A 27,082-nucleotide genomic window follows, 5' to 3' on the forward strand; every position below is an offset into this window, starting at 1 on the left:
GGGGGAGGAGGAGGAGGAGAAGGAGGATGAGAAAGAACAGGAAGAAGAAAAGGCGGGAGAAAAGAAGGAGAAGAAAGGACGAAGGAGAAGAAAGGACGAAGGAGGAAGAGGGAAGAGGAGAGGAAACAGAAGAGCTGCAAGGCTGTTCGGTTCGTATATCCAGGTAGTCTTTCGTTAGATGTGTTGTTCTTTTTTCGCACCTGTTTTTATTTTTTTATTTTTTTGTAGCTTACTTTCTTACATTGGACTTAATTATTTTTGTTCAAAACTTCAAAAAATTGAGAAATATTAATAATAGGAGACTGCTCCTTTGACAAAATAGAGCACTTTTTCTAACTGTCTGTGTTTGTAGCAGGTTCCCTTTGGGTCAGTCTATGTGTGGGCGTTGTGGTTGTGTGTATAGTGTGTGTGTGTGTGTGTGTGTGTGTGTGTGTGTGTGTGTGTGTGTCTGTATGTGTGTGTGGTACCTCTGTACCCTTCTGTTGTCCCCCCCACACATATGTTTATATATTACTTTTTCTTTCTCCTCCTCATTAGAGTGTAACTTTCAAATTGAACGGCGGGAGTTTGTTTTCTGCGTTGTCTCACCGCGGTGGTCAACGTGGCGGGCCCACTCACTCACACTAGCACACTGGGCTGTTTTGTTTTGTCATCTGTTTTTGCTTTAGCCTTTCCAGAGTCCATGTTCAGAGTCAGACGATTGTCTCCCTGTTTTCCTTCTCTTGCTGTGTCTAGATATTGTTCATTTTGTTGCACTTGTTATATCAACCACTGGTTTTCTTGATTTGTCCAGGGTCATCTTTCCAAAGGAATTGGTTGGTTTGCCTGTGTTAGAGCATTTCAGATTTGTGTGCCTTGTTTGTTTTATGGGAGAGTTTTGGTGTAGAGTTGAGTAGAATGTTTGTATAAGCTCTGTGAAATACTAGGACAAGCAAAGGTTACATCACTGCGAAGAGACGTGGCTGAAGAAAGATGTATTAGTTTGCGATATTGGCAAATAACTGTTTCTCAACTTTCGTCAAATAACTGTCATGACATTGAAAATTCTTTTGATTTTTTTAAAATGGAGGACACTTGTGTGGCCAGGTACTGGTTCCATGTGTGTCTCGACACCCCCAGTTCTTGGAACGTTTCTTTGTGGTTGTCTCGACTATTTGTTCAGAGGTCTTGCTTCTCGCGTGTTTCACTTTTGGATACATTTGGAGGAATGTACAGGATAAGACTTACTCTGAGGTATCGGATAGGGGGTGGAGGGGGGGGAGTGGAAAAGTAGTCCAAAATTAATAAATGGGGCGGCACATTGAACCTCATACCCCTGTACTAGTAGGAACAAATCAGTTTATTTCTCCTTCAGTGACTAAAAGAACAAGAGATCATGACATTCTAGTTATTTTAGTAAGTTACTGTGACAACTTTTTCCATTTACGAACAAACCAGTTTCATTTAAAAAAATATAAACCAATGTACAAAAGTTTTAAAAATGCACACAAAATTGAGGTAACCAACCCGATACCGGTACTAATACTGAGGGTAATTTGCCATTTACAAAAAAAAAATAGAAGTTTCATTCAGATATCTAGATTCTAGATACAGTGTTTCACATGATCGTGGGTCGTGGCAAGCTGGACAATAATAAAATAATTAGGGAGTATGGAATAAATACGGGGGGGTGCACAAAAAGACTGAAAATTAATAAGTCGGGGGGGGGGGGGGGGGTTATTCGACACCTTAGAGTAGTGGGAAACTGCGTATACCATTTTGGGCAGGGTTGAGTACTTAGGTGACTCTTGTGACTGTGTGTGTGACTGTGTGTGTGGCTGTGTGTGTGGCTGTGTGTGTAGCTCAGATATGTAGTTCTGAGGGAAGCCACCCTTGTCTGTGCCTCTGGCTTTCTGAATGAGCTGTTCGCTTTTTTACAATATCCTGACTGTCAAGTTTTGTCCCTTTTTCTATATATTTCTATATATATTTCTATACTTATTCCATGTGTATATCCCTTCCCTTGCTGTTTGAGACCTGAGTGTGATGGTTTTTATCTTACTCCCCCCTCAAGGATGAAGCAATAGAAAGTGCCCTGAGAGATAATGGCCTATACTAGCCCCGGCCTCTCCTTACCTTCTTACAAACCTCTTCAGGTCAGATATTATATTTTGTATATATATATATACATATCTCTTGGTTATCTTTTTCGTTTCTTTTTTCTATATATTCTCTGACATTTTTCCTGTTTTCTGTCCTTCCCTCCAGTGCTGATGTACTCAAATGGTTATGGTCTTTTCTTTGTGCTCTCTTTCTCTCTGTTGTCTTCACGGCGAAACTGCTGCTTATGCATTTTGATTAAGGGGGTGGTCGGGTGCGACTTCAGGCTGAAAATTGGGTCAAAATATCGTTTTTGAGGTTTTTACAGAAATAAATTACTGAAAGTGTCTAGGTATCAAATCTGGTATATTATTTTTCAGAGATAAGCATGCTGTATGGGAAAGTTTGTTTCATATGTCTACTTATAGTATCACAGTAGGTCATGTAATTTTTTACTTTAATGGCCATTTTCTCTGAACTGTGTTTTTCATGGACAGCATGCCACGAAAATCCTAAAATCTCGCTTACTTATTGCCGTAGCGACTTGAAATTTGGCACAGTGATAGCTTATCCATATTTCTAGGTAATGAGCTAGTTATTTTTGTCTTTCTTTGTATATGGCAGGGGCCATAAGCATTTTTATCAGGTTGGGGAGGTGTATTTTCAACACTTTTTTACACCATGTAATTCAGTCACGCTTCATCCATAATAACAACCAAATACAAAAAGAATAGTCACCCTATTACCTCGATATACGTCCTGCCTTTCCCTTCCTATCTTACAAAGTGCAATATCTTGATTAGTGTTTGAGATTTTAGGAGTTTAAGATTTAAGTTTACTTTCACGATGGCCGCCATCAACATGACAATGAGTGATATATGTCATGAATAACACCCTGAACCATTCCGCACCTTGGCATTAAGTCTTAATATGCTAAATTCTTTTATTTAGGTCAGTGAATGAAGATTGTTTTTAGCTCACCAGACCTCCCCCTTAACACAACTATGCACACTGTCACACTGCCATCCAGAGAGTCTTTTCTCCTGGAGAGTAAGTTGGTCGTATTTCCCTGGTGACAAAGTCTGTGTTCCTGTGGCTCTCTCTCTCTCTCTCTCTCTCTCTCTCTCTCTCTCTCTCTCTCTCTCTCTCTCTCCCTCCCTCTCTCTCTCTCTCTCTTTCTCCCTCTCTCCCTCCCTCTCCCTCTCCCTCTCTCTCTCTCTCTCTCTTTCCCTCTCTCTCATTGGCTGGGCTCTGGTGATGTCCTGTGTGTCATGTGACTGGCCGAGCGCGCTCGCTCGTGTGTGTTCAAGGCTTCCCCCACCGCACGCTTGAGGGTTGGGGTCTGCCTGTTTCTCCTCAACATTTGTGCCGTCTTTGTGTTGCAAGTGCCGTAAAACACTTTCTAAAACTAAAGTTTGTTCCGTCTTTGTGTGTTGCATTTCTGCATTGGGCATGAGCATTATATATTATTGTCTTATTCTAGACTCTTGACCGGACAATGTGTGTGTGTCTTATTTGGTTGCTTTTAAGCACACGAGGGGGCTATCCCGAAAAATGCTGTTTTGAGAAAATCGAAGGTAAAGTTTTTGCCCCTTGTTCAGTTTCTTTAAAAGACAAGAGGAGAGTTTTCTCTATAACATAACAAATATACTCACCAATGAAACCAAACTTCTCCTATAGGTAGGGCAATGCCCACTTTTGGTGTAGGTCAAGATTTCTAGAAGTGGGTGGTTGGCGGGTGCTCTGGTGTGGTTTGCTTCTTCTTTCCTATCAAACATCTATCGTCCTTATCTCCCCTTCTTCTTTTTTATGTTTGTTACTCTCTTGTGACACCTCTAATCTTCTGGCGCTCAAATGACCTTATTCAGTTGCGAGCGCCGTAAAACCTCTACTAAAACTAAGAAACTGAAAGGTCACTGCTGTGTCACGGGTCACGCTGACCTCACGGCTCGCTCCGTTGTTTTGGCTGGAGGAGAGGGTGGTAGTTAAGAGCTCACAAGACTTACAATAATTCTCTGACACTTACGTCGATGTCATTATATACGTACAATAATTCTCTGACACTTACGTCGATGTCATTATATACGTACAATAAATCTCTGACACTTACGGGGATGTCATTATATACGTACAATAAATCTCTGACACATACGTGGATGTCTTTGCAGAATGCACCCTCGCTGTGTCGTCACGAGCCATGAACTCTTTGTCTTTGTATTGTTTGGTTTTTTGCTACGTTTTGTTTTTTGGTTGTTGTTTTTTACTCTCGGTTTGTTCAGAAATTCTCCTACAAATACACAGGGTGAGTGGTTGGCGGGTGCTCTGGTGTGGTTTGCTCCTTCTTTCCTATAAAAAAATCTATCGTCTCAATCTTTCCTTCTTCTTTTTTGTGTTTGTTACTCTCTTGTAACACCTCTAATCTTCGGCTTTTATATGACCTTATTGTGTTGCAAGTGCCGTAAAACTCTTACTAAAACTAAACTAAAATACACAGGGACTGTTTTTTCCCCCCGCCCCAGTTTTGCACATTACAATTGTTGTGACCTTCCGTTAGTGTCTAAGTTGTATTTCTTCTTTGGTGAAAGAGGGCGGGTCTGAAGATGTTTCATTTGGTGCCAGGATGTTTGCTCAGGGAGCGGGGACGGAGCTCACATGGGGGTGCTTGTACAGCAAACAAAAATTGTACTCAGGCCACTAGCCTTCTTTCTTGCCGGGTCACACTGCTCTGTTTGTTTGCCAGTGATCTTATATAATAATAACAAATATACGCTATAGAATGATAAATATCATGTGTAGCGGACACAATCCCTGGGCGGCAAGCTCTCCGCGCTGTACACTCTATCATTACCTCAGCAGATCGGAAAACACTTGGAAATATTCTAAGCTTCCTGAGAAGCATACAGTGCAAGCAGCTGATTAAGCGCTAAAACTGACAAGATCTTTCGCTGTCTATAGCAGGGTTAAGGGAGTGTTCATTACTCTTTGGCACAGACTCTGATTTTCTTCTTCTTTTTGCAGTTGCACTTAATAAGCACATTGGTGTAATGTCTTAAATAGCTGCTCTGTGTTGGAAAGGGGGCAAAACTGATGCAAAAACAAACTGGTTTATATTCCCTTTCTGATAATTTTGCGAAATCTTAAGCTGTTGTCCGTTGGTGGCTGGCGGGTGCTCTGGTGTGGTTTGCTCCTTCTTTCCTATCAAACATCTATCGTCCTTATCTCCCCTCATTCTTTTTTGTGTTTGTTACTCTCTTGTAACACCTCTAATCTTCAGCACTTATATATGACCTTATTGTGTTGCAAGTGCCGTAAAACTCTTACTAAAACTTAAAAAGTTTTTGATGGAGTTTCTCTGTCTGTCTGCCGCGGGGGCAGGATCCCACTCGGCCCGGGGGAGGGGGGGCACGATCCCAATCGGCCCGGGGGTGGCCCTTACCAGCGAGATTGTAACAGTCTGCCTATTACATGACCTAAATTCAGTCAGTGTGGGCATAAAATAGTAACACTGAGTCACTGAGTGTATGCTAGCGCCTGTTGTCTTGTCCTGTGATTTGTGGGGATGATCTGTGAACGTGGAGAGAAGGGTGGTATAATGTGGCTGTCATGTGTCATGGCAGGAGCCGTGTTCAACATTTGAGCAGGGAGGATATACTGGGCGTGGAAGAAAAGATCAGATCAGATCAGATCAGATACATCTTTATTGTCCAGATCCTGGCATATTGGTTTGGTGTTTCACCACGTACACACAAGTGGGTGGTTGGTGGGTGCTCTGGTGTGGTTTGCTCCTTCTTTCCTATAAAACATCTGCCGTCTTTATCTCCCCTCTTTTATTGTGTTTGTTACTCTCTTGTAACACATCTATTCTTCGGCACTTACATGAACTTATTGTGTTGCAAGTGCCGTAAAACTCTTACTAAAACTATATCCCTGTCGTGGCTTGTCTCTACAGTGGAGTCAGCCTAAAGTGAGCACGCTTTATTTGAACAATCGGTAAAAGTGAAGGATATTTTGTGGTCTCGATTGAAACGCTATTTGTTTAAGTAAAAAAATTTGGATAAAATGAACTGGTTTCATGGGGAAATCGGATAAAGTGAACGCCCAAAATGAGTGAAAGCGAAGAACGGACTGTGTGAAAATAAAATTCTTTGCCTCGCGCTTCGGCAGACAATCCCAGCTCGGCGTTGGCGACGGTAATCTCAGTCAGAAAGAAAGAGCTCTAGTCTAGGCTCGTCGGCTGTGTTGTCCCACCCCACCTCCACCCTAGACCCACCACTGCGCGTAGCTACTGTTTCTTCTAGGCGTCCACGCTACCACAATGGTTCAACTGAACCTCGGATAAAGTGAACACTTTCTACTGGTCCCATAGAGAGCACTTTGAGCGGACTCCACTGTAGTTTTCCAAAGGGTTTGGTGGAAAGTGGTAGAAAAAAGTCTACCCCAAAAATAACTAAGTAGGTTTACAATGATCTAATTGAAAAATTTGCTAAGAAATGTTATTCCTGTTTGAAAGAATTTCTATGTCTGATCGAAATCCCTCCACCATTGGCCTTATTCCTCTCTTGAACTATTTTCTGTCATTTGTGTGTGTTTCCCGCGTGTTGTTCGCTCCTGACCTAGTACAAAACCTATCTCTGTCTACCGTATCCTTTTTCTTTTTACCTGAACTGAAAGGACTTTTTGGACGGTACTGAGAAATTTGTTTTTATTGAACGAGGCTCATGAACACTTAGAACCATAGACTTTGAAATCGGAAGTGCTGGGGTTTTCTAAACTTGGTTGAAATAACAAAACACATGGTCAATATTCTACCGAAATAGACATTCACCAGTCCAGTGGTGTGACCTTTGCTGCTCTCTTGTGATTTTCTTTTGTCTCAAATTCAGAAGTCACATTATATATATTTTTAAAGAAATTTTGTACCCCCTGGACCCTAACTAAGTTGTTTTTTTTGCCCCTGTTCCTTTTTCACTTTCCCAGAGTGTTTTGTAAGGAGTTCTGGTGTCTCAATTTTCTTGTCAGTTTGTGTAAAACAGTGAGGGTTGAAGGAGTTCTGAAGCCTCAATAGTTCAGTTTGTGTAAAACAGTGAGGGTTGAAGGAGTTCTGAAGCCTCAATAGTTCAGTGTGTGTAAAACAGTGAGGATTGAAGGAGTTCTGAAGCCTCAATAGTTCAGTGTGTGTAAAACAGTGAGGGTTGAAGGAGTTCTGAAGCCTCAATAGTTCAGTGTGTGTAAAACAGTGAGGGTTGAAGCAGAGCTGATGCTGCAGATTTGTGAAAGGATGTGTTAGGCTTGTTTTGTCTGAGTGTGTAGATGTGATTGATGAATACTTGTGGAAGAAAAAAGTTGAGTGTAGGATGTTGGTAAATGAGACTGTGTTTACAGCTTGCCGATATTGATCATGTATGGTCCTAGGTTTCTGAGCCGTTGCTCTGTCCTGTAAAGCTCTCTCTGGTAATCCTCTGTCCTGTAATGCTCTCTCTGGTAAATCTCTGTCCTGTAAAGCTCTCTCTGGTAATCCTCTGTCCTGTAATGCTCTCACTGGTAAATCTCTGTCCTGTAAAGCTCTCTCTGGTAAATCTCTGTCCTGCAAAGCTCTCTCTGGTAAATCTCTGTCCTGTAAAGCTCTCTCTGGTAAATCTCTGTCCTGCAAAGCTCTCTCTGGTAATCCTCAGTCCTGTAATGCTCTCTCTGGTAATCCTCTGTCCTGTAAAGCTCTGTCCTGTAAAACATATCACGAGAATTTTATTTCCAGTAAAGTCTTCCATCTTTCTCCTAGTTCCTTTCACTGAGTTTCTGTCTGGGCTTGGAATCTCTGCCAGACATTTGTGTGTTGTGTTTGTCGTGCAAGTTTGTGCGAGTCGCTGAGCGAGGTGTAGTGGCTGATAGACCAACCAGGAATGTCTGTCTTACGCTGAGTGTCAGTTTGGGTGGCGTGCGCTCTCACTGGGCAGTAAGAGTTTCTGCTGGAAGAAGTTGATGGAACTGACATTCCTTTCCTTGTTTGTGTAGCTCATGTGCACCGGTAGCCTTCTGCACTTGTGGTGGCAAGTGTCTCCAACCAAGAGTTGTACACATCTTTGGTAGAAATCTTCTCTTTTGCTCTCTTTGATTTTTGGAATGACTTGTGGAAGTTTGGAACCTTGTTTCTCATTATCTGTTCACACAAGTGGGAAATGATGGGAGTGGTGGGTCTCTTCTATCGTGTCAGTGGGTTGTTGGCAGGTGCTCTGATGTGGTTTGCTCCTGTCCTATCAAACATCTATCGTCCTGATCTCTCCTCCTTCTGTTTTATGTTTGTTACTCTCTTGTAACACCTCTAATCTTCGGCTCTTACATGACCTTATTGTGTTGCAAGTGCCGTAAAACTCTTACGAAGACTAAAAAAGAACATTTGATAATTTTGTTTTCTTTTCTCGTCTTTTCTATCCTTCAGGAGGAAACTCCGCAGGGTTTCTTTGAAGATCACGGCCTGGGCTAAGACGGCCAGCGGGCCGGCACAGTTAGGAGCTGGGCTGTACACCTTCCTCAGCATGTCCCCCCCCCACCCCTCACCCCCACCTACCTATGTCTGCTGGAAAAGCAAAACGTACATTCTCACCCCCATCATGTGAATCTGCCGTTTGAGAGGAGAACTCTCCACCTCGGGTTTATCACCCCCTCGAGTGTGTCGGGAAGTTTGTCGTGAATGTCCACGTGGCAGTGTTTAGTGTTTTCATTTTTAGAGAGTTCCTAGTTTTTTTGCTTTGGAGCGCTACCTTCCATTTGGTACCTAGTTGAAAGTTTGGACAACCTTGACGGTGGTTATTGTACAACATAATAATAATAATAATATTGTTCAGAGATAGCAATGGTGTGGATGAATGTTTGTTAGCAAGGATATATTTTTTACAAACTTTTGTTTGTTCATGACAACCTGCGTGACCCGCATTGACAGACCATCATTTTTTGTACTTTTTCCCCCACAAAGTTTTTTGATAGGATATTTGAAGACTGTTTTTTTGTTGGGAGGACTAATGGCAGTAAGCAATGACATTCGTTTTTTTATGATTTGTATATATAATATACTCTACCGTGATTTTTTTTACTCAGAACTGTGTTGTGACTTGTTTATTTTGTTTCCATCAAAATAAAACGTTCTTTTCTTTTATTTAAAAAGTATATATATTTTTCCAGCGTTAAGACCTGGGAGTATATTTCTCCAAGTATCACACTTTGGCATTCCCCTACTGGACAAAGCATGAGGATGACATTCCATTGAAGATTTTATGAGATTTAATTAAATGTTTGTGAAATTGTTCTGAAAAGACAGTGTGTAGAAAAGTACAATTCTTTCCCTACTCGACATGAATTGTGCACTCCGGTGTGCCATGACTTCTTTGTTTCTCTGTTTATATTTATATATAGTTGAATGTTGCCAATCCAGAGCCCTTTACTCAGTGCTGTTCTCCTTCATCTCATTGTTTTGCTTTCTCCCCCTGGACCGCCGTGGGTGGTGGGCGGGTGCTCTCTTGACATACATCCTCCCCTTGGCGCTCATATGACCTTATGCAGTTGTGAGCGCCGGAAAAACGTGTCATGACGTGTGTTGATGTAATCTGAAGGGGGGTGTTTCATGATCTGTGCTGTATCTTACTGTAGGGTAGGAAAGCTATGACACTCCTCTCCCCCCCCACCCCCCCCCCCCCCCCAGCATAAGGCGCAGGAATGGTCGGGGTGTTCGCTGTTTGTGTTGGCTATTGTCTGTTTTCTCTCTCAGTCCTGTCTTTCTGTTCCGGTACATTGTTTTGTTTTTTTCTCTTCGTTCTGTCCTTCTCTACGTTGGTTTTTTTTTCTCTTAGTTCTGTCTTTCTGTACATTATTTTGTTTTATTTTTTTCTCAGTTCTGTCCTTCTGTGCATTAATTAAACATTCCTTGTTGTACTAAGTTCTACAATTGGTGAGCGTGTGCGTGAGTGAGTGAGTGCGTGAGTGAGCCGTGTCAGTTTTGTCCGTGAATTCCCCCATCAGTTTTCTGTAACTTTGGGTTTTCCATGACTGGCTCACAGTGGACTGTGACAGATCTGTGGGTTCATGTGCGCCAAACATGCAGAACAAGAATAAACTTGCTTTTGTGTACAAACAGGGGTTGCTTTGGGGTTTTTGGTTTCACTTCTTTACTTTCCACACTGTGACTTTGTAGTCCGGAGTGAAATTTTCTGTGTACTTTGTCACATCATCATCATCATCATCATCATCATCATCATCATCTATGCCTTTCACCCCTGGCAGGGTATAGGCCACATATCGTCATATTTAAGGACAAGCGGGCTAACCCAGATTTCGTGGGTTTCCAGAAATCTTGACCTACACCAAAAGTGAGCATTGCCCTACCTATAGGAGAAGTTTAATTTCATCGGTGTGTATATTTGTTTGGTTATAGAGAAAACTCTCCTTGTCTTTTAAAGAAACTGAACAAGGGGCAAAATTTTACCTTCGGTTTTCTCAAAACAGCGTTTTTCGGGATAGCCCCCTTGTGCTTAAAAGTGACCATAAAATATAAGCTCCATCCATTTATCTCTGTCCTAGGCCATCCTTTCAAGCTCGTTCCAAGTGAACTTCATCTTTCTCATGTCCCTTTCCACACATCTCCCCCATGTTACTTTGCGACATGCTAGCAGATAAATAGTTAGGGCCGTCTTACAAAGTGCGATGAACATGTGGGGGGTGGTTTGTGTTCGGACCTGTATGCTTCCCGGGAAGCTGAGAATGTTTCTGAGTGTTCTATGGTCTGCTGGGGTAATATATATAGTGTAAAGCGCATAGAGCCTGCTGTTGAGTGGGGACATGCGCTATACAAATTATGTTTATTTATATTATTGATGGGCACCATCAAATAGGGCATTTACAAAGTGGAAGTTTGTTGTTGTTGATGCAGTCTCCGTTTGTTGGATTGTGTTCCCTGCGCCCTTTGTTGGTGGCTTGCTTGTGCATGGTACTCCTAGTTTCTTCTCTCTTTCTCTTTTTCCTCCCTCTTTCTCTCCCTCCCTCTCCTCTTTCTCTCACTCTCTGCCTCTGGTTTCAATCTTTTCGTAGTCTACTCCTGTTTCCTCTGTTGTATGTTGTTCCAAATGGCTTGTGATGACTCGTGAATGTACTCAGAATAATTGGCCGTGCTACATGAAGGGTTTGATTGATGCTTGCTGTAGAGACATGACGCTGTCTTTGGCTTTGGCTTAGATTACGCTGGGAGTGAAGCAACAGCTGTACAGACACAGCGCTGTATTAGTCTTTGGCTTAGCTTACGCCGGGAGCGGGCAGACAGAGCTTAGAACGCTGGGCTTGGTGGAGGTGTGGCTGGTCTGTACACAAGCTTTACTCTCACTCACACACACTGAGCGACAGGTGAGTTGTGCCAGTGAATCAGTCACCGCTAAATGACAAATCTGTTGCCTGGACCATCTGTTTTGTCTCACACTTGATGTAGCTGCTGTCTTTCTGTTCTGGGCCTATTTCTTTGTCCAAGCAGTTTTGTCCGATAAAGAAATCATCTAAAAAGTTGTCTCAGTTTGGAGTTAGATCCTTGATGAACGGAACAAATTGACCGTGCACGTGACAAGAATCGGAACTAGGCATCAGGAGTGTGAGATTTGCACTAAGCAGACGTGTGGGGGTTTTCCTACTTGCCCAACCCCACAGACGGGCCAGTCACTTGTGTGGCTCTGTGGGAAACCCCAGTGTTGATGCAGGGGAAATAACTTCTGGCCAGGAAGTGTGTGATCAGTTACAAAGATAAGATAAGATAAGATACATCTTATACACAAAGTGCCGGACTCCTCTCTGACAGTTTCTCCCACCACTGGCACAGGGTAGCTTTAGCCACAGAACAACGCTTTCAATGTTCGGTATTGGGGGAAGAGTTTGTATCAAACCAAGCTGACCGACAGCTTCTTTGTTTTTGTTTTAGTAAGAGTTTTACGGCACTTGCAACACAATAAGGTCATATAAGTGCTGAAGATTAGAGGTGTCACAAGAGAGCGGCAAACACAAAAAAGAAGGAGGAGAGATAACGACGATAGATGTTTGGTCAACTTTGGTAGGAAAGAAGGAGCAAACCACACCAGAGCACCCACCAACCACCCACACAGCTTGTTAAGAATCAAGGATTGAGGCTCTCATTGTTTAGAATTCAGAACACTTTCCAAAGCAGAATCCTCTGATTGTTTCAGTTTTGCATTCAAGTTCAAAAAGAGACGAGAGAGATGGTTTTAGTGTCAGGTTTGAAAGTTTGGGTCTTTGAAAGAAAAGGTGGGGCTCTTCCTGCTTGTGTTTACCTTTCTTATGGGAGAGGATAGTGTGGAGGGAATGTTTTTATTATGTTTGTCTCTCTCTCTCTCTCTCTCTCTCTCTCTCTCTCTCTCTCTCTCTCTCTCTCAATGTACACACTGTATTAGTAAGTATTACACACTGTACGACACGCATGTTCTGTAAGGTCCATCACGGCTTTCATCATCCTGCCTGTGCTGCAATGCCCTGTCTAATACTCTGCTTGAAAACAGCTTGTCAAATCTTTGCACGGAATACTCGGAATGCTATATTGCACGCAATATAAAGCAACTAGTGAATGTGATATCAATTTTAAAAATATTATATTATAAATATGACATTTTGTGGGAAGCTTTTGTGAAGGGTAAGTGTCAAATATGCCAATCGCTCACGTCTTGAAAAACTTGAAATAGTGTTCTCTAAATACTTTTATAGTCTTATACCAAAAAAAAGCAAAAAACATTTGACTTTTTACAATTTCTATCTGGCTTTGTGTAGCTATAATTGTGTTGCAGCCACCAAAAGTGATGATGTTGTTCAATTTTTTATTTCTTAAAGGAAAAAGCCTACTATGTATGTCTTACATTTAGGGAAGCTAGAATTAAGTGTATTGTGCACCTCATCAAAGCCACACCGGCTGACACATTGTTACACTGACAAAAGTAAAGTTTTGTGACAAGCCGTCATTGTGAACTCACATGACCGTGTTTACTGTACTGTGAGCTGGAGAGTCTATGTGCCTCCGTGTGACTTCTGTACACTGTTCTGGCTCAGCGTTTGTGTATACGTGTGTATGTACATGTTATATATATAGCCCACCACGAGGCTTTTGTCTATACGTGTGTATGTACATGTTATATATATAGCCCACCACGAGGCTTTTGTCTATACGTGTGTATGTACATGTTATATATATAGCCCACCTTGAGGCTTTTGTCTATACGTGTGTATGTACATGTTATATATATAGCCCACCACGAGGCTTTTGTCTATACGTGTGTATGTACATGTTATATATATAGCCCACCACGAGGCTTTTGTCTATACGTGTGTATGTACATGTTATATATATAGCCCACCACGAGGCTTTTGTGTATACGTGTGTATGTACATATATGTGTGTCCTACCATGAGGATTTTGTCTATACGTGTGTATGTACATGTTATATATATGGCCCACCACGCGACACTATGTGTCATACATGTGTTTGTGTGTGGGGGAGGGGGGTCTATGTGTGTGTATGTGTTTGTGTGTGGGAGGGGGGGTCTATGTGTGTGTATGTGTTTGTGTGTGTGGGAGGGTGGGATGTCTGTATGCACATGTATTCATGTTATGTGCATGTGGCTGGTACTCAAACCGGACTGGTTTATTAGCAATATATGTGGGACATCGTGGTAAAATCAAGCGCTCATCAAAATAATGAAATTGAAGATATCGTCATTTTCCCTTCTGTTTGTCAAATTTTTGCTAATTTTTTCTTTTTGTCTCTCAACACCTTTTATGTCTCAATATAAAAAAACCATTTCCATGTAAATTTGACAGAAAAGGTTGATTAAAGGCACAAAATATGTAATTTTTCAGTTTTAAAGGACTATCAAGCTATTGAAATTACCCAAATTTGGCAGCCATTTTCTCGCGACTTTTATCACTTAAAACAGGCGACCCCACCTCCTTCCATCAAAAATATCTTGACTTCTAGATGATACCATTAACTCGACACGCCCAAAAACTGATGAGCGCCTGATTCCACCGCGTCGTGACACATATTCAGTAGATGCTACAAAGGATTATTTACCCACAACAAAGACGTGTGCTGTGTGAACAAGCAAGTTTTCAGTGTGTCGCTGTGGTCAAGTATTGGTAGAATTTGCGTTTGTTGTAAAACATTGTTTAATATGTGTATATGACCATAGGAAAATAAATGAGCAATGCAGTCCACTTAACTGCACAATTCTTGAGATGGAAGGAAAAAACAAAACAAAGAGGAGAATTCTAAAATGACAAGGAATATTTGTACATTATGTATTATTCTTTATCTTACATCTGAGAAGAGAAACAGAAATGTATTACAGGTAAAGTTCATTTGTTGAGAATAGTGCACTCTGCTTTATTAGTGTTGATTTTTCTGTACATTGCTGGCCAAAGTTGTTATAGACAAAGCCAAGGATAGAATTAATTGGTTCAGGATTAGACTCAATAGTTTTGAGCGTTGATCTGGCCATCAGTAATTTGTGAGACAAAGTTGGAGAGTAGATTTGTGAATAGGAGAGGAAAGCAGTGTATTCTGCACTTGTCTTGTTAATGTTTCTCATGACAATCTTGTCTTGTTAATGTTTCTCATGACAATCTTGTCTTGTTAATGTTTCTCATGACAATCTTGTCTTGTTAATGTTTCTCATGACAATCTTGTCTTGTTAATGTTTCTCATGACAATCTTGTCTTGTTAATGTTTCTCATGACAATCTTGTCTTGTTAATGTTTCTCATGACAATCTTGTCTTGTTAATGTTTCTCATGACAATCTTGTCTTGTTAATGTTTCTCATGACAATCTTGTCTTGTTAATGTTTCTCATGACAATCTTGTCTTGTTAATGTTTCTCATGACAATCTTGTCTTGTTAATGTTTCTCTTGACAATCTTGTCTTGTTAATGTTTCTCATGACAATCTTGTCTTGTTAATGTTTCTCATGACAATCTTGTCTTGTTAATGTTTCTCATGACAATCTTGTCTTGTAAATGTTTCTCATGACAATCTTGTCTTGTAAATGTTTCTCATGACAATCTTGTCTTGTAAATGTTTCTCATGACAATCTTGTCTTGTAAATGTGAGTGGTTGGCGGATGCTCTGGTGTGGTTTGCTCCTTCTTTCTTACTCTCTTATAACACATCTACTCTTCGGCACTTATATGACCTTATTGTGTTTCAAGTGCCGTAAAACTCTTACTAAAACTAAAACTGTTGTAAATGTTTGTTTCTCCCGACAATCTTATCGTAAAACGCTTACTAAAACGACAATCTTGTGCTTTCTTTCTCAAAGGAGTCGGAGGAACCTCGAGGAATCCTGGAGGACTTTGGCTTCATGGTGGGCAGCTGAGGAACTTACGTGTACTTCCCCTTCCTGCACACGCCGGGGCGATCCTTGATGGGGTCGGCTGTTGCGTCACTGAGTGTCTTGTGTGTGGGAGAGAGAGATTTCCTGGTGTGGGTCACGGTGGTGGGCGTGGATGAAAGGGGTTCGGGGGAAAGGGTTGTAGAAATATTACGTGAAGCGTGCTGACAAAATGAGTTACTTCTCAGATTTAAGCCTTAAGGCAACAGATACATCATGCTTAGAGGTGAAGTTTTGACAGTTTATAAAAGTATCAAATAATAAAAGACAGGTCAAAGCGAAAGGATAAAATGGCATCAATAGAAAATCTACCAATCTGACCCTAATGTCGATTTTTGGCCAATATCTCCGTTTGTGGATTGCGAGAAGTAACTCATTTTGTCAGTACGCCTCACTCACAACACTGATTACGTGGTTCGGGGGGAAGGGTTGTAGAAATAATGTCCTGGTTACGTGGAGATGTACATTGTGTGTGAGGGACAAAGTTTTACAAGTCTATTTGTTGCTGCAAAAAGATATATGTTATTTTATGTTTTATTGCAAACTTACTTGCATGCCTCGTAAAATGTCCGTTGATAATCAGACTTTGCAAGATCAGAATTGTGTTTGGAATCTCAGATTTCCGTTCACGTTGGGTCCTTGTGTATGTTTAGGAGACATGCAGGAACACGCGGTGTGCATTGAATGACGAGATTTTTGTTTGGATATTTTTTTATTGTTAATTATTTGTTCTTTGGTATCAGTGAAAAGTCCTGTTGTGTGCTGTAGACTACGGAAAAAGTGACTCGTACTACAGAAGCTGAGATGTTCATATATTACTATGTGCATCTGTACATTCTGATTCCTTGAATTAACTAATCAAAATTGAAGGGTAAGAGTCGCCCGGGAAGAAAGGAGTCCTATCAACCTTCTCTTATCAATAGTAACCACATTTCTACCTGTCAACCTTCTCTTATCAATAGTAACCACATTTCTACCTGATCTCAAGCAGTGCCGGCTTCTCTAATGTATTCTAAAGGTGACAGGTCAAAGAAATAGTCCCACTTCTGCGTGAGGGGCAACTCTCTGTCTGTGGGTGTCGTCCCTTTCCTCTACGAGAGCTGAGAGTCCTTCTGTTTGTCCATCTGTCGTATTGTGGGCGAGGCCCCGTGTGCTTTTGTTTGGGCCCAGACATTGTAATGTCTAAGAGAAAAGTCTTGAGACTGCGTCTGTTGCTGAAAATACACATGGTAAACAGGATTGGCATTCAAAGTTTGTCTTTGAAGGTCTTGATCTTGTGTTTAAGCGTGTCGTTAGCAGGTGTCAATAAGGTGAACAATAAGGGGAACAATCAGGTGTTAGTTGTCCAGGTTCCTTAGCCCTCACTGGGTGATCTTGGGGTCTGCAAACCAGAACTGTTCTAAGTAGCTCTACGTTGAGGGTTTTTGTTTTGTTTCACATATATTTGCACTTATTTTTTCAAAATGATATTCATATACAGTATAATCAAAGATCATACATATCGGTAGAGTCTAACAAGATAGTTCACTCAGCCGAAAAAGTGTCCGCGGAAGTCCGCGCATTGGTTCAGATGGCACTGCAGTCTTTGTTTTGAAGCTCTCTTTCGTTTCTCCAGAAGAAGAATAGGAATATCACAGTTTGTTACTTGCGCTTTTATTGTTTTTCACACAAGTAGGAAAACTCTGTTTGCAGTGTCTGCGCTTTTTCGAAGAGGGCACCACAGAATTTTGAGGACACTTTTTTAATTGTCTCAAAGAGAGGAGTGAACTATCTTGTTATGTACGATCTTAGGTATGATGTAACTATTTAACCACAGTGATGGTGAGTTGTTGAAGTGCTCTCTGAGACATTTATTGTACAGGGAATACTTATTCTCTATCTATATATATATATATAATCCTTCTATTGTACAGGGAATACTTATTCTCTCTATCTATCTATCTATAATCCTTCTATTGTACTTTTGTATTAGGACAGTATTCAGGTAGCCATTTCTGACTGGGTCTGTTTTTTCCCTTTTCATCTTCCCTCTGGCAGCGCTATAAACGACAAGGCTACATTACTTGCAAGAGAGCGGGGCCGAGCTAGCTACAGCCATTGACGCTCATATGACCTTATGCAGTTGCTAGCGCCGTAAAACCTCTACTAAAACAAACCAAAAGCTACAGCCATGGCTTGTAATGTGGCCTCACCCTAATGCTGTTGTACTGCTTCTAACATGGGAATTTCTCTCCTGATGTTTTCTTCCCTCGAGAGCTCTGCTGATAAACCACAATGCACTTGTTCGCGGAAAATATTTGGAGACGTACTCCCGTTCACAGATGCACTGTTTTGGGGGGTCAAACTGCGTATTGTTTGCTGCAGATCACACATATAGCCACTAAAACTGTCGCAAATCAATTATTTTCAAGAAAATTTCAAACTTAACTGCAAAATATCAAATTATGGGTCCCCCTGTAACCCCCCAGATTTCTTTACTTGGTCTGGAGGCACAAAGCATTTTGATTGGTCTATTTCCGTCGGAGCCGTCTCCGAATAGATACTACTGCATTTGTTGCTTCATTCACACTCACAGTTGGTAAACCTTTTGTCCAGTTGATGTTGTGTAAGTTACTTCAGTGTAATTTGTAGATCTAAGGCCTTGAACTATTGTGTAGCGACCTTCTACCACTTGTGAAGACTTTACACGCTGGTTTTGTTTTACTTTCACTAGATCTAGTTCAGCGAACAGGTTTTCTAGCTCAAGTTTTTGTTGTTGGAGAACTGGACTGTAGTAAGATAACGTTGTTTCTGACAGGTGCACACAATGCTTTCCTTTGTTGGCCAGGTTGGGAAGTGGGTGAGCACGTTAGACATGATGTTAGTGACGCTGTGAGCGGAGGCGAAAACTGAATCAAAACCATTTTCCTTATTTTCATAGTTCAGTTTCTGTGTGAAAGAGTCAAGAGGGAAGTGTGTTTGTTGTGCACAATTCTTTCTGTCATTTTGTGATATGTCCCCATATACCTTTATTTTGTTTCTATTAAAGCACAAAAGTTTCAAAAAGTATTTTAAATTCTGTATGTATATAGATCTATTTAACAGTTCATAACAAGAGTGTTTGAGCTCATGTGGTGTCATTTGATGAAGAAATTCCTGACAACCATTTCAAATCTCTTCACTCGCTTGGCTGCGTCGTATCAACCAGTGAGACAAACTCAGCCTTTGCTGCGGAGACGTGGCACATTTATCTCACCGGGGGTACCACAGTTCCTATTTGTTTGTCAGTTTGTTCAATGAATGTGTTGTTTTGTCTATGTGTGTTGGTTGTTTTCTATATATGTGTTGTTTTCTATAAGTTACAACTGGATGTGCCTTCCTAGCAATCTGTGTTTGGCCTTTTTCATTCTGCCTTTTTCTTCTTCCATCCTTTCTCCTACCTTTCTCTTCTTCCATCCTTTCTCCTTCTACCTTTCTCTTCTTCCATCCTTTCTCCTTCTACCTTTCTCTTCTTCCATCCTTTCTCCTTCTACCTTTCTCTTCTTCCATCCTTTCTCCTTCTACCTTTCTCTTCTTCCATCCTTTCTCCTTCTACCTTTCTCCTTCTACCTTTCTCTTCTTCCATCCTTTCTCCTTCTTCCTTTCCAATCTTCCATCCTTTCTCTTCATTCGTTCTTTCACCTTCTGCCTGTCTCTTCTTTCTTTGTGATACACACTCGTCATCATTCTCAAGTGCTGTCGAGTCTACAAGTTTGTGTTGTGTTCATTCGCTATATATATATATATATCGCAGCATATGTCATGTATGATGATACTCAGTTTTCCCTATTTGGAAGGTTTTGGCATGTATTGCAATGTAAGTCTCTCTATCATACTATTATTACTATATATGTATATGATAAATGCATGCTGTGCGTGAAAACATGGCGCCTGTGTCAGTATTGCAAGCACTGATCAGTGGCCGATAAACTAAACTAAAACGACGGGGATGGTCATGACGCCATAGTTCAATGAAAGAAAAAGTTGAGAGGGGGGAAATATATCATCATTTATAGAGTTAGAGTTCGGGGGGAATATATCATCATTTATAGAGTTAGAGTTCGGGGGAATATATCATCATTTATAGAGTTAGAGTTCAACTCATCATTGTGCTCACATTCCCTTGGTACCGGGTATGCTGTACAGAAGTAGTTTCTCAGGACAGAGTAGGCCTGCACATTCACTACATGTGTCCAAATTTTCTCTCTGGTCAGTGGATCTTTTTGGCTGTCCGGGGAAGCACAGAATATATCCTAATACTCATAAGAAAAATGCTTCAAGTCACTTTTAATCATGTTGAGAAAATGAGAGAAAACTGTTACTTTCAGATAACTGACTCTCTGAAACGCTTGAAATTTGATACACTCAACTGATTTTATATTTGGAATTTGTTTGAGTAAAGAGAAGCATATTTATTTACACGATGATGGTCGTTTAGTGGCGGCTCATCCAACACGGGACAAGTTTGTTACAATTCTTGCTCTCTTGTCTGGTACTTTTCTTTAACTTTGTTGGCCTTCATGCTACAATTGTGTCATCAAAATAAATGTTAAGAGGCGAATCGTATTAGTCAATGAAGGGTACAACGTTAATGTCCACTCTGCCCGCCTCTCGGCGTACTTTGGTCTGTCTGTGGCTCATGGAGGATGAAAGGAGAGAAATAAACATCCTGATCACTTCTTCTCAGCTTGTGTTGTTTTCTTCTTCATGTGGTGTCGTCACTTGGGGCAGGAGGTGGGAGGGGGGGTGATTGTTTTATTTCAGGGCGGCGACCTGGTAGTGAGGTAGTGGCGTTGGTGGTCTAGTGGTTAGGCTACCGGACTCGCAATCGTGAGTTTGTCGGTGGTCTAGTGGTTATGCTACCGGACTCGTAATCGTGAGGTTGTCAGCGAAAGATCTTGTCAGTTTGTTAGTGTTTTAGTGCCTATAAATTTTAATGGCTGCTTGCTTTATAATCTTCCCAGGAAGTTGAGGTTGTTTCAGAATGCTCTCAGGTCTGCTGGGGTAATAGTATAGATTGTGAAGCGCATAGAGCTTGCTGTTGAGCGGGGATTTGCGCTATACAAATGCTATCTATTGTTATTATTGTTATAACATGTAGCCTATTATTATTATTATTATTATTACATATATCATTATTATTATTATCATTATTATTATTATTTTTATTATTATTATCATTATTATTATAATCATTGTTATCATTATTATTATTATTATTATTATCATTATTATTACATGTATTGTCGGACACAGTGGAGCATTGCTTGTGGTCCAAACAGCAGGAGAGAAAGCTATGTCAGAATCAACACACGTAATGTACATGTACATGTTGGGATTTGCACTACAACAACAAAAAAAAAAGAAACTACAGAGAAATGTGTAAAGTTAATTCATGGTTTGGGGATTCAGTAGTGAAAATTATTTGATTATTTGATCCTTTTGTACGCATATTGACACAATTTAGACCATTCAGAAGGAAGGCAGCTTTTCTTCTTGCCTGTTTGAGCCCACCCACGCAGAGTGATATTATATATATAATATATATATATATATATAATAGTATACAGCCTCCCAGCTGACAGATGGAGTGGGTGGTTGGCGGGTGCTCTGGTGTGGTTTTTCTCCTTCTTTCCTATCAAACATCTATCATCTTTATCTCCTCTCCTTCTTTTTTGTGTTTGTTACTCTCTTGTGACACCTCTAATCTTCAGCACTTATATGACCTTATTGTGTTGCAAGTGCCGTAAAACTCTCACTAAAACTAAGAAGACAGATAGAGAGATAGATATTACATGTTAGCAGGCAGAGATGGAAAGACAGAACTGCACACACTCCAGCAACGACTGAGAAAGAAACTTTCCTCTCTATGTGGGAATCAACTCTCACCTACTGTAGAATGCATCACGAAAAGTTGAATATTTTAGGGACCTTCCTTATGGGGGGGGGGGGGGTCGCTTTTGCTGATACCACTGGTCAACACACAGTTTGCGGCATGAGATTTAAGACTTGTTTCAAGCTAATTTGAGATAGCTGATTCTAAAAATGGCATTAGTTTTTGTTCGTCACGTCAAGTTTTTTCTCTGTGAAAAAGTGGTATTTTTATATATCAATAATATGACAAAATTCAGGAGTTTTCACCCTGCTTGGCCAATGGTTTGGTTTTAAAACTTCGCTTTAATGAATTACAAAAGCATGTTGAACCTTTAAATGTGTCACTTTACAGCCAAAATAAGTAAGTGATCAATAAATGTTGAATTATGCCAATATTTCTGTGCAATAATTGTAATAAAACACAACTAATATCTCTTCCTGTGACCTACAGAAACATAGCTCACCTGCAAGGTGCTTTACTCTATTTTGACCTTCAATATTAACAATAGTATGCCAAACAATCTTGCCAAAGTATTGGCCTGCCTAAAAAGACCGCTTTTTTGTCATACAAACAGTATTTGGAGACTTTGTGAAAGTAGTGTGCTTAAGGAAGAAAATCAAATTTTTCACTTCAATCTTCCAGAATTGAATCTGAAATATTATTAGTTTCAAGACCGAAAGAAAAAAACAATTGTTTTAAAATGATATAAATATAGTTTTAATATGGCAAGGAAAAGGAAACAGTACAGAAATTACAGCAGTTTGCAACGTTCAAGGGCTGATTGAGTTCTGTCACCACGCGACAGGTTTGTAGTATTTTTTATTTTTTTTACCAACTGACTCTTGTAGATGAGTATTTTCTGCTGGACTTTTTTTTTACCAACCGTCTCCTCTAGATGTGTATTTTATTTAGGAATATTTTTTTTTTTTTTTTACCAATCGTCTCTTCTAGATGAGTTTTTTGTTTAGGCATATTAAAATAAATGTTTACCTACCGCCCCCTTTTAGATTAGTATTTTATTTAGGTATATTTAATTTTTTTTTGTTACCAACTGACTCCTCTAGGTGAGTATTTTATTTAGGAGTAATTCATTCTTTTTCCAACCGTCTCCCCCAAATGACTATTTTATTTAGGCATATATATATAATTTATTTTTAGCGACCGTCTCCTCAAGATGAGTATTTTATGTAGGAATATTTAATGTTTTTGAACAAACTGTCTACTCTAGATGAGTATATTATTAGGCATATCTTATTTACTTTACAGTCTCCTCTAGATGAGTATTTTATTTAGGAATAATTCATTTCTTTGTACCAACCATCTCCTCTAAATGACCATTTCATTTAGGCTTATTTAATTTAATTTACCGTCTACTGTAAACGAGTGTTTTATTTAGGCATATTATTTTTATTTTTATTTTTTTAACAACCATCTCCTCTGGATGTGTATTTTTTAAAAATATCTATTTATTTACTCGGTTCGGACATGGATTTTTTTCACCCCCTCCTGCCCACCCAGCAGTAATGGGTACCTGACTTCGAGTTGGGGAAGTAAAGGCGGCGTGGAAAGGAGCTGGCCGCCCTACCACAATATGCCGAAGGCCCAGGAAGTTGTCTCACTAACAAGGCAATCCCCAATGTCCGGATCAGACGCGGGAACAACTTTACTTTTTACTTTTATTTTTATTTATTTGTTTATTTTTTAAATTTATTTCTTTAAGAATTAAATATTTATCTATTCATTTACTTTGTTATTGTTATTTTTTTAACCTATCAGTGATTTTTTATTGCTTTTTTCTTTAACCAACCGTCTCCTCTGGATGAGTATTTTCTTTAGGCATATTTAATTTACTTTACCAACAGTCGCCTCTAGATGATTATTTTATTTAAGAATATTTAATTTCTTTTTAACGTGTCCTCTCGATGATTATTTTATTTAGGAATGATTCATTTTTTTGTACCAACCGTCTACTGTAAATGACAATTTTATTTAGGCTTTTAAAATTTATTTTACCAACTATGACTATGTCCTGTAAACAAGTATTTTATTTAGGCGTATATAATGTTATTTTCTAACCGTCTCCCCAAAATGACTATTATATTTAGCCTTTTGAATTTTTTTGTACCCACAGTCCCTTCTAGATGTGTGTTTTATTCATGAATAATTTTTTTTTTAACCAATCGTCTCCTCTAGACTAGATGTGTATTTTATGTAGGAATATGTTTTTTAGGCATATTTAATTTATTTTTTTACCGACCGTCTCCTCTAGATGAGTATTTATTTAGGCACATTGAATCCTTTTTTTGAAAACAGTCTCCTCTAGATGTGTATTTTTTTAGGAAATTTTTTTTTTACCGACGGTCTCCTCTAGATGTGTATAGTATTTATGCGTTTTTCATTTTCTTTTTACCGTCCCCTCTAGATGAATATTTTATTTAGGAATATTTTTTTTTTTTTTTTACTAACCGTCTCCTCTAGATGATTATTTTCTTTAGGCATATTTAATTTTTTTACCGTTTTTTCTTGATAATTATTTTATTTAGGATTAATTCATTTTTTTGTACCAACCATCTCCTTTAAATGACTATTTTATTATGGCTTTTGAAAGTTATTTTACTGACAGTGTCCTGTAAATGAATATTTTATTTAGGGATATGAAATTTTTTTCTTACCAACTGTCTCCCCTAAATGAGTATTTTATATAGGCATATTTAATTTTTGTGTACCAACCGTATCCTCTAGATGTGTATTTTATTTAGAAATAATTTTTTTTTTAACCAACCATCACCTCTAGACTACGTGCATATTTTATGAAGGAATATTCAATTTTTTTTTTACTCTAGATGTTTTTTTTTAAAAGGAATATTTAATTATTTGTTTACCAACCGTCTCCTCTTGATACGTATTTTATTTAGGCATGTTCGATTTTTTTTTTTAACAACCGTCCCCTTTAGATGAGTATTTTTTTTTTAGGTATATGAAATTTTTTTTTTACCAAATGACCCCTCTAGATGACTATTTTATTTAGGCATCTTTAATTTATTTTACCAACCGTCGCCTCTAAATAACTATTTTATTTTTAACAACAGTCTCCTCTACATGAGTATTTTATTTAGGTAGATTTGATTAATTTTTTGTACCAACTGACCCCTCTAGATTTGTATTTTCTTTAGGCATATTTAATTTTTTTTTTTACCAACCGTCTCCTCTAAATGAGCATTTTATTGAGAAATATTTAATTTTTCAGAACAAACCATCTTCTCTGGATGAGTATATTATTAGGCACATTTAATTCACTTTTTACGTCTCCTCTAGGTGTGTATTATATTTAAGCATATATTTAAATACTTTTTTTTAAACCAACAGTCACCTCTAGATGTGTAATTTATTTAGACATATATATAATTTTTTTAATCAACCGTCTTCACTACATACTTTTTTTTTTTTTCACCTCCCATCTCCACTAGCTATGATATATCATTTATTTATTTACTTATTTACTTATATATGTATTTATTCATTTATTTTTTAAAATACTTTTATTTATTTATTCATTCATTTATTTTGTTACTGTTATTTTTTTAACCTATCAGTGATTTTTTTATTGATTTTTTTTAAAAAAACACAGACTATTTTGTTTCGACAAAAAAATGGGAAATAACTATGACAATTACTAATGTACATAAAAATAATTCATGAATTGCTTCCCTTGAAGGTATAATTACGTCGTCCTTAAAATAAATTCTTTTTATAAACAGTCTTCGACACTTCTGTCATTATTTTTTCTTTCCAACAGATTCCACCGTTTATATATATTATATTATATATATATTTACTTTTTCCTTTTTTTTATATACCAACTGTCTCTTGTGGATGAATATTTTATTTAGCGGTATCAAATTTTGTTGTTTATTTACCGACCAACTCCTCTAGATGAGTATTTTATTTGGGTATATTTACATCATTTGGCAAAAAATTTTTAGCAATATTTGTCTAGATAAGTATTTTTTTAATTCATATTTAATTTTTTTTTTTTTAACCCACCGTCTCCTCTGGATGTGTATTTTCTTTAGGAGTATTTAACTTTTTTTTTTTTACCATGTCCTCTAAATGTGTACTTTATGTAAGAATTTAAAAATTTTTTAAAAGATCGTCTCCTCTAAATGATTACATTTTACTTAGGCATATTAAATTTATTTTACCAACCGTCTCCTGTAAACGAGTATTTAGGCACATTTTATTTTTTTTCTTACCAACCGTTTCCCCTAAATAACTATTTCCTTTAGATCTAGAATGTAAGCGTATTTAATTAATTTTTGTTTACCCACCGTCTCCTTTAGGAATACAAATTGTTTTTTTAAACCAGCCATCTCCTCTAGACTAGATGTGTACTTTATGTATGAATATTCAATTTTTCAGTACCAACCGTATCCTCTAGATGAGTATCTTATGTCGGAATTTTTAAATTTTTTTTCCCCCAACCGTACCCTCCAGATGTGTATTTTATTCAGGCATTTTTAATTTTTGTTTTACAAACCGTCCTCTTTAGATGAATATTTTATTTAAGTATATTTTTTTAATAAATTTTTCTCAACTGACACCTCCAGATGAGGATTATATGTAGATCTAGGAATGTTTTATTTTACCAACCGTCTCCTCTAGATGCGTATTTGATTTAGACATATTTAATTTATTTTTTACCATCCCCTCTAGATGAGTATTTTATCCAGGATATTAAAAAAAAATTTTTACCGTCTTCTCTAGACGATTATTTTATGAAGAAATATTAAATTTATTTTACCAACCGTCTCCTCTAAACGAGTGGATCTATTTTAGTTAGGCCTTTCAAATTTTTTTTTTACCGACCATCTCTTCTACATGTGTATTTTATTTAGGCATGCTTAATTTTTTTTTTACCAACCGTCTCCTCTAGATGAGTATATTATAAGACATATTTAATTTATTTTTTACCTTCGCCTCTAGAAGAGTATTTTATATAGGCATACTTATTTTTTCTTTTACCAACTGTCTCCTCTAGTCCTCTAGGTGTGTATTATATTTAAGCATATATTTAGATACTTTTTTTTAAAACCGACAGTCACCTCTAGAAGTGTAATTTAGAGATTTTTTTTTTTTAAATCAACCGTCTCCACTACATACTATTTTTTTTTTCACCTCCCACCTCCACTAGCTATGACTGATATCTCTTTTTTTATAATACATGGCATCTAGATGTGTATTTTATTTTTCTATTTACTTATTATTGATTTTTTTTCTTTAATTTATTTACTTATATATTTATTGATTCATTTAAAAAAATACTTTTACTTATTTATTTATTAATTCATTTATTTTGTTCCTGTTATTTTTTTAACCTGTCATCAGTGATTTTTATTGTTTTTTCTCAAACCAACAGACTATTTTGTGTTTTGACAAAAAATGGGAAATAACTATAACAATTACTAATCTATGTAAAACTAATTCTTGAATTTTTTCCCCTGAATGTGCAATAAATTACCTATTATTACGTCATTCATAAAATAAATTCTTTTTACAAACCGTCTTCGGCACTTCTGTCATTTTTTTTTTTAACCAGCAGACTCCACCATTTATATATATTATATATATTTACTTTTTTCTTTTTTTTATACCGTCTTCTGTAGATGACTATTTTATTTAGCCATATCAAATTTTTTTT

General features: G+C 38.3%; 1 protein-coding gene across 3 annotated transcripts in view; it reads left to right on the top strand.

The window, feature by feature from the left end:
• The window catches only part of LOC101852272 (AP-1 complex subunit sigma-2), a 21,801-nt gene extending 6,146 nt beyond the window's left edge, over nucleotides 1-15,655 (top strand). The window contains exons 5-6 of one of the 3 annotated variants that reach the window (XM_005108074.3): nucleotides 2,054-2,135; nucleotides 15,420-15,499. In XM_005108074.3, the coding sequence (XP_005108131.1) occupies nucleotides 2,054-2,098 (45 nt within the window). In that variant the 3' untranslated portion in view covers nucleotides 2,099-2,135; nucleotides 15,420-15,499. Of the gene's footprint in view, nucleotides 1-2,053; nucleotides 2,136-8,512; nucleotides 10,201-15,419 lie in introns of those variants that run through there. The other 2 variants (XM_005108072.3, XM_005108073.3) reach the window with 2 other exon arrangements.
• The last annotated feature ends 11,427 nt before the right edge of the window (nucleotides 15,656-27,082 follow it).

This window comes from Aplysia californica, unplaced genomic scaffold (assembly GCF_000002075.1).
Source record: "Aplysia californica isolate F4 #8 unplaced genomic scaffold, AplCal3.0 scaffold00657, whole genome shotgun sequence".
In the NCBI taxonomy this organism is placed as follows: Eukaryota; Metazoa; Mollusca; class Gastropoda; order Aplysiida; family Aplysiidae; genus Aplysia; species Aplysia californica.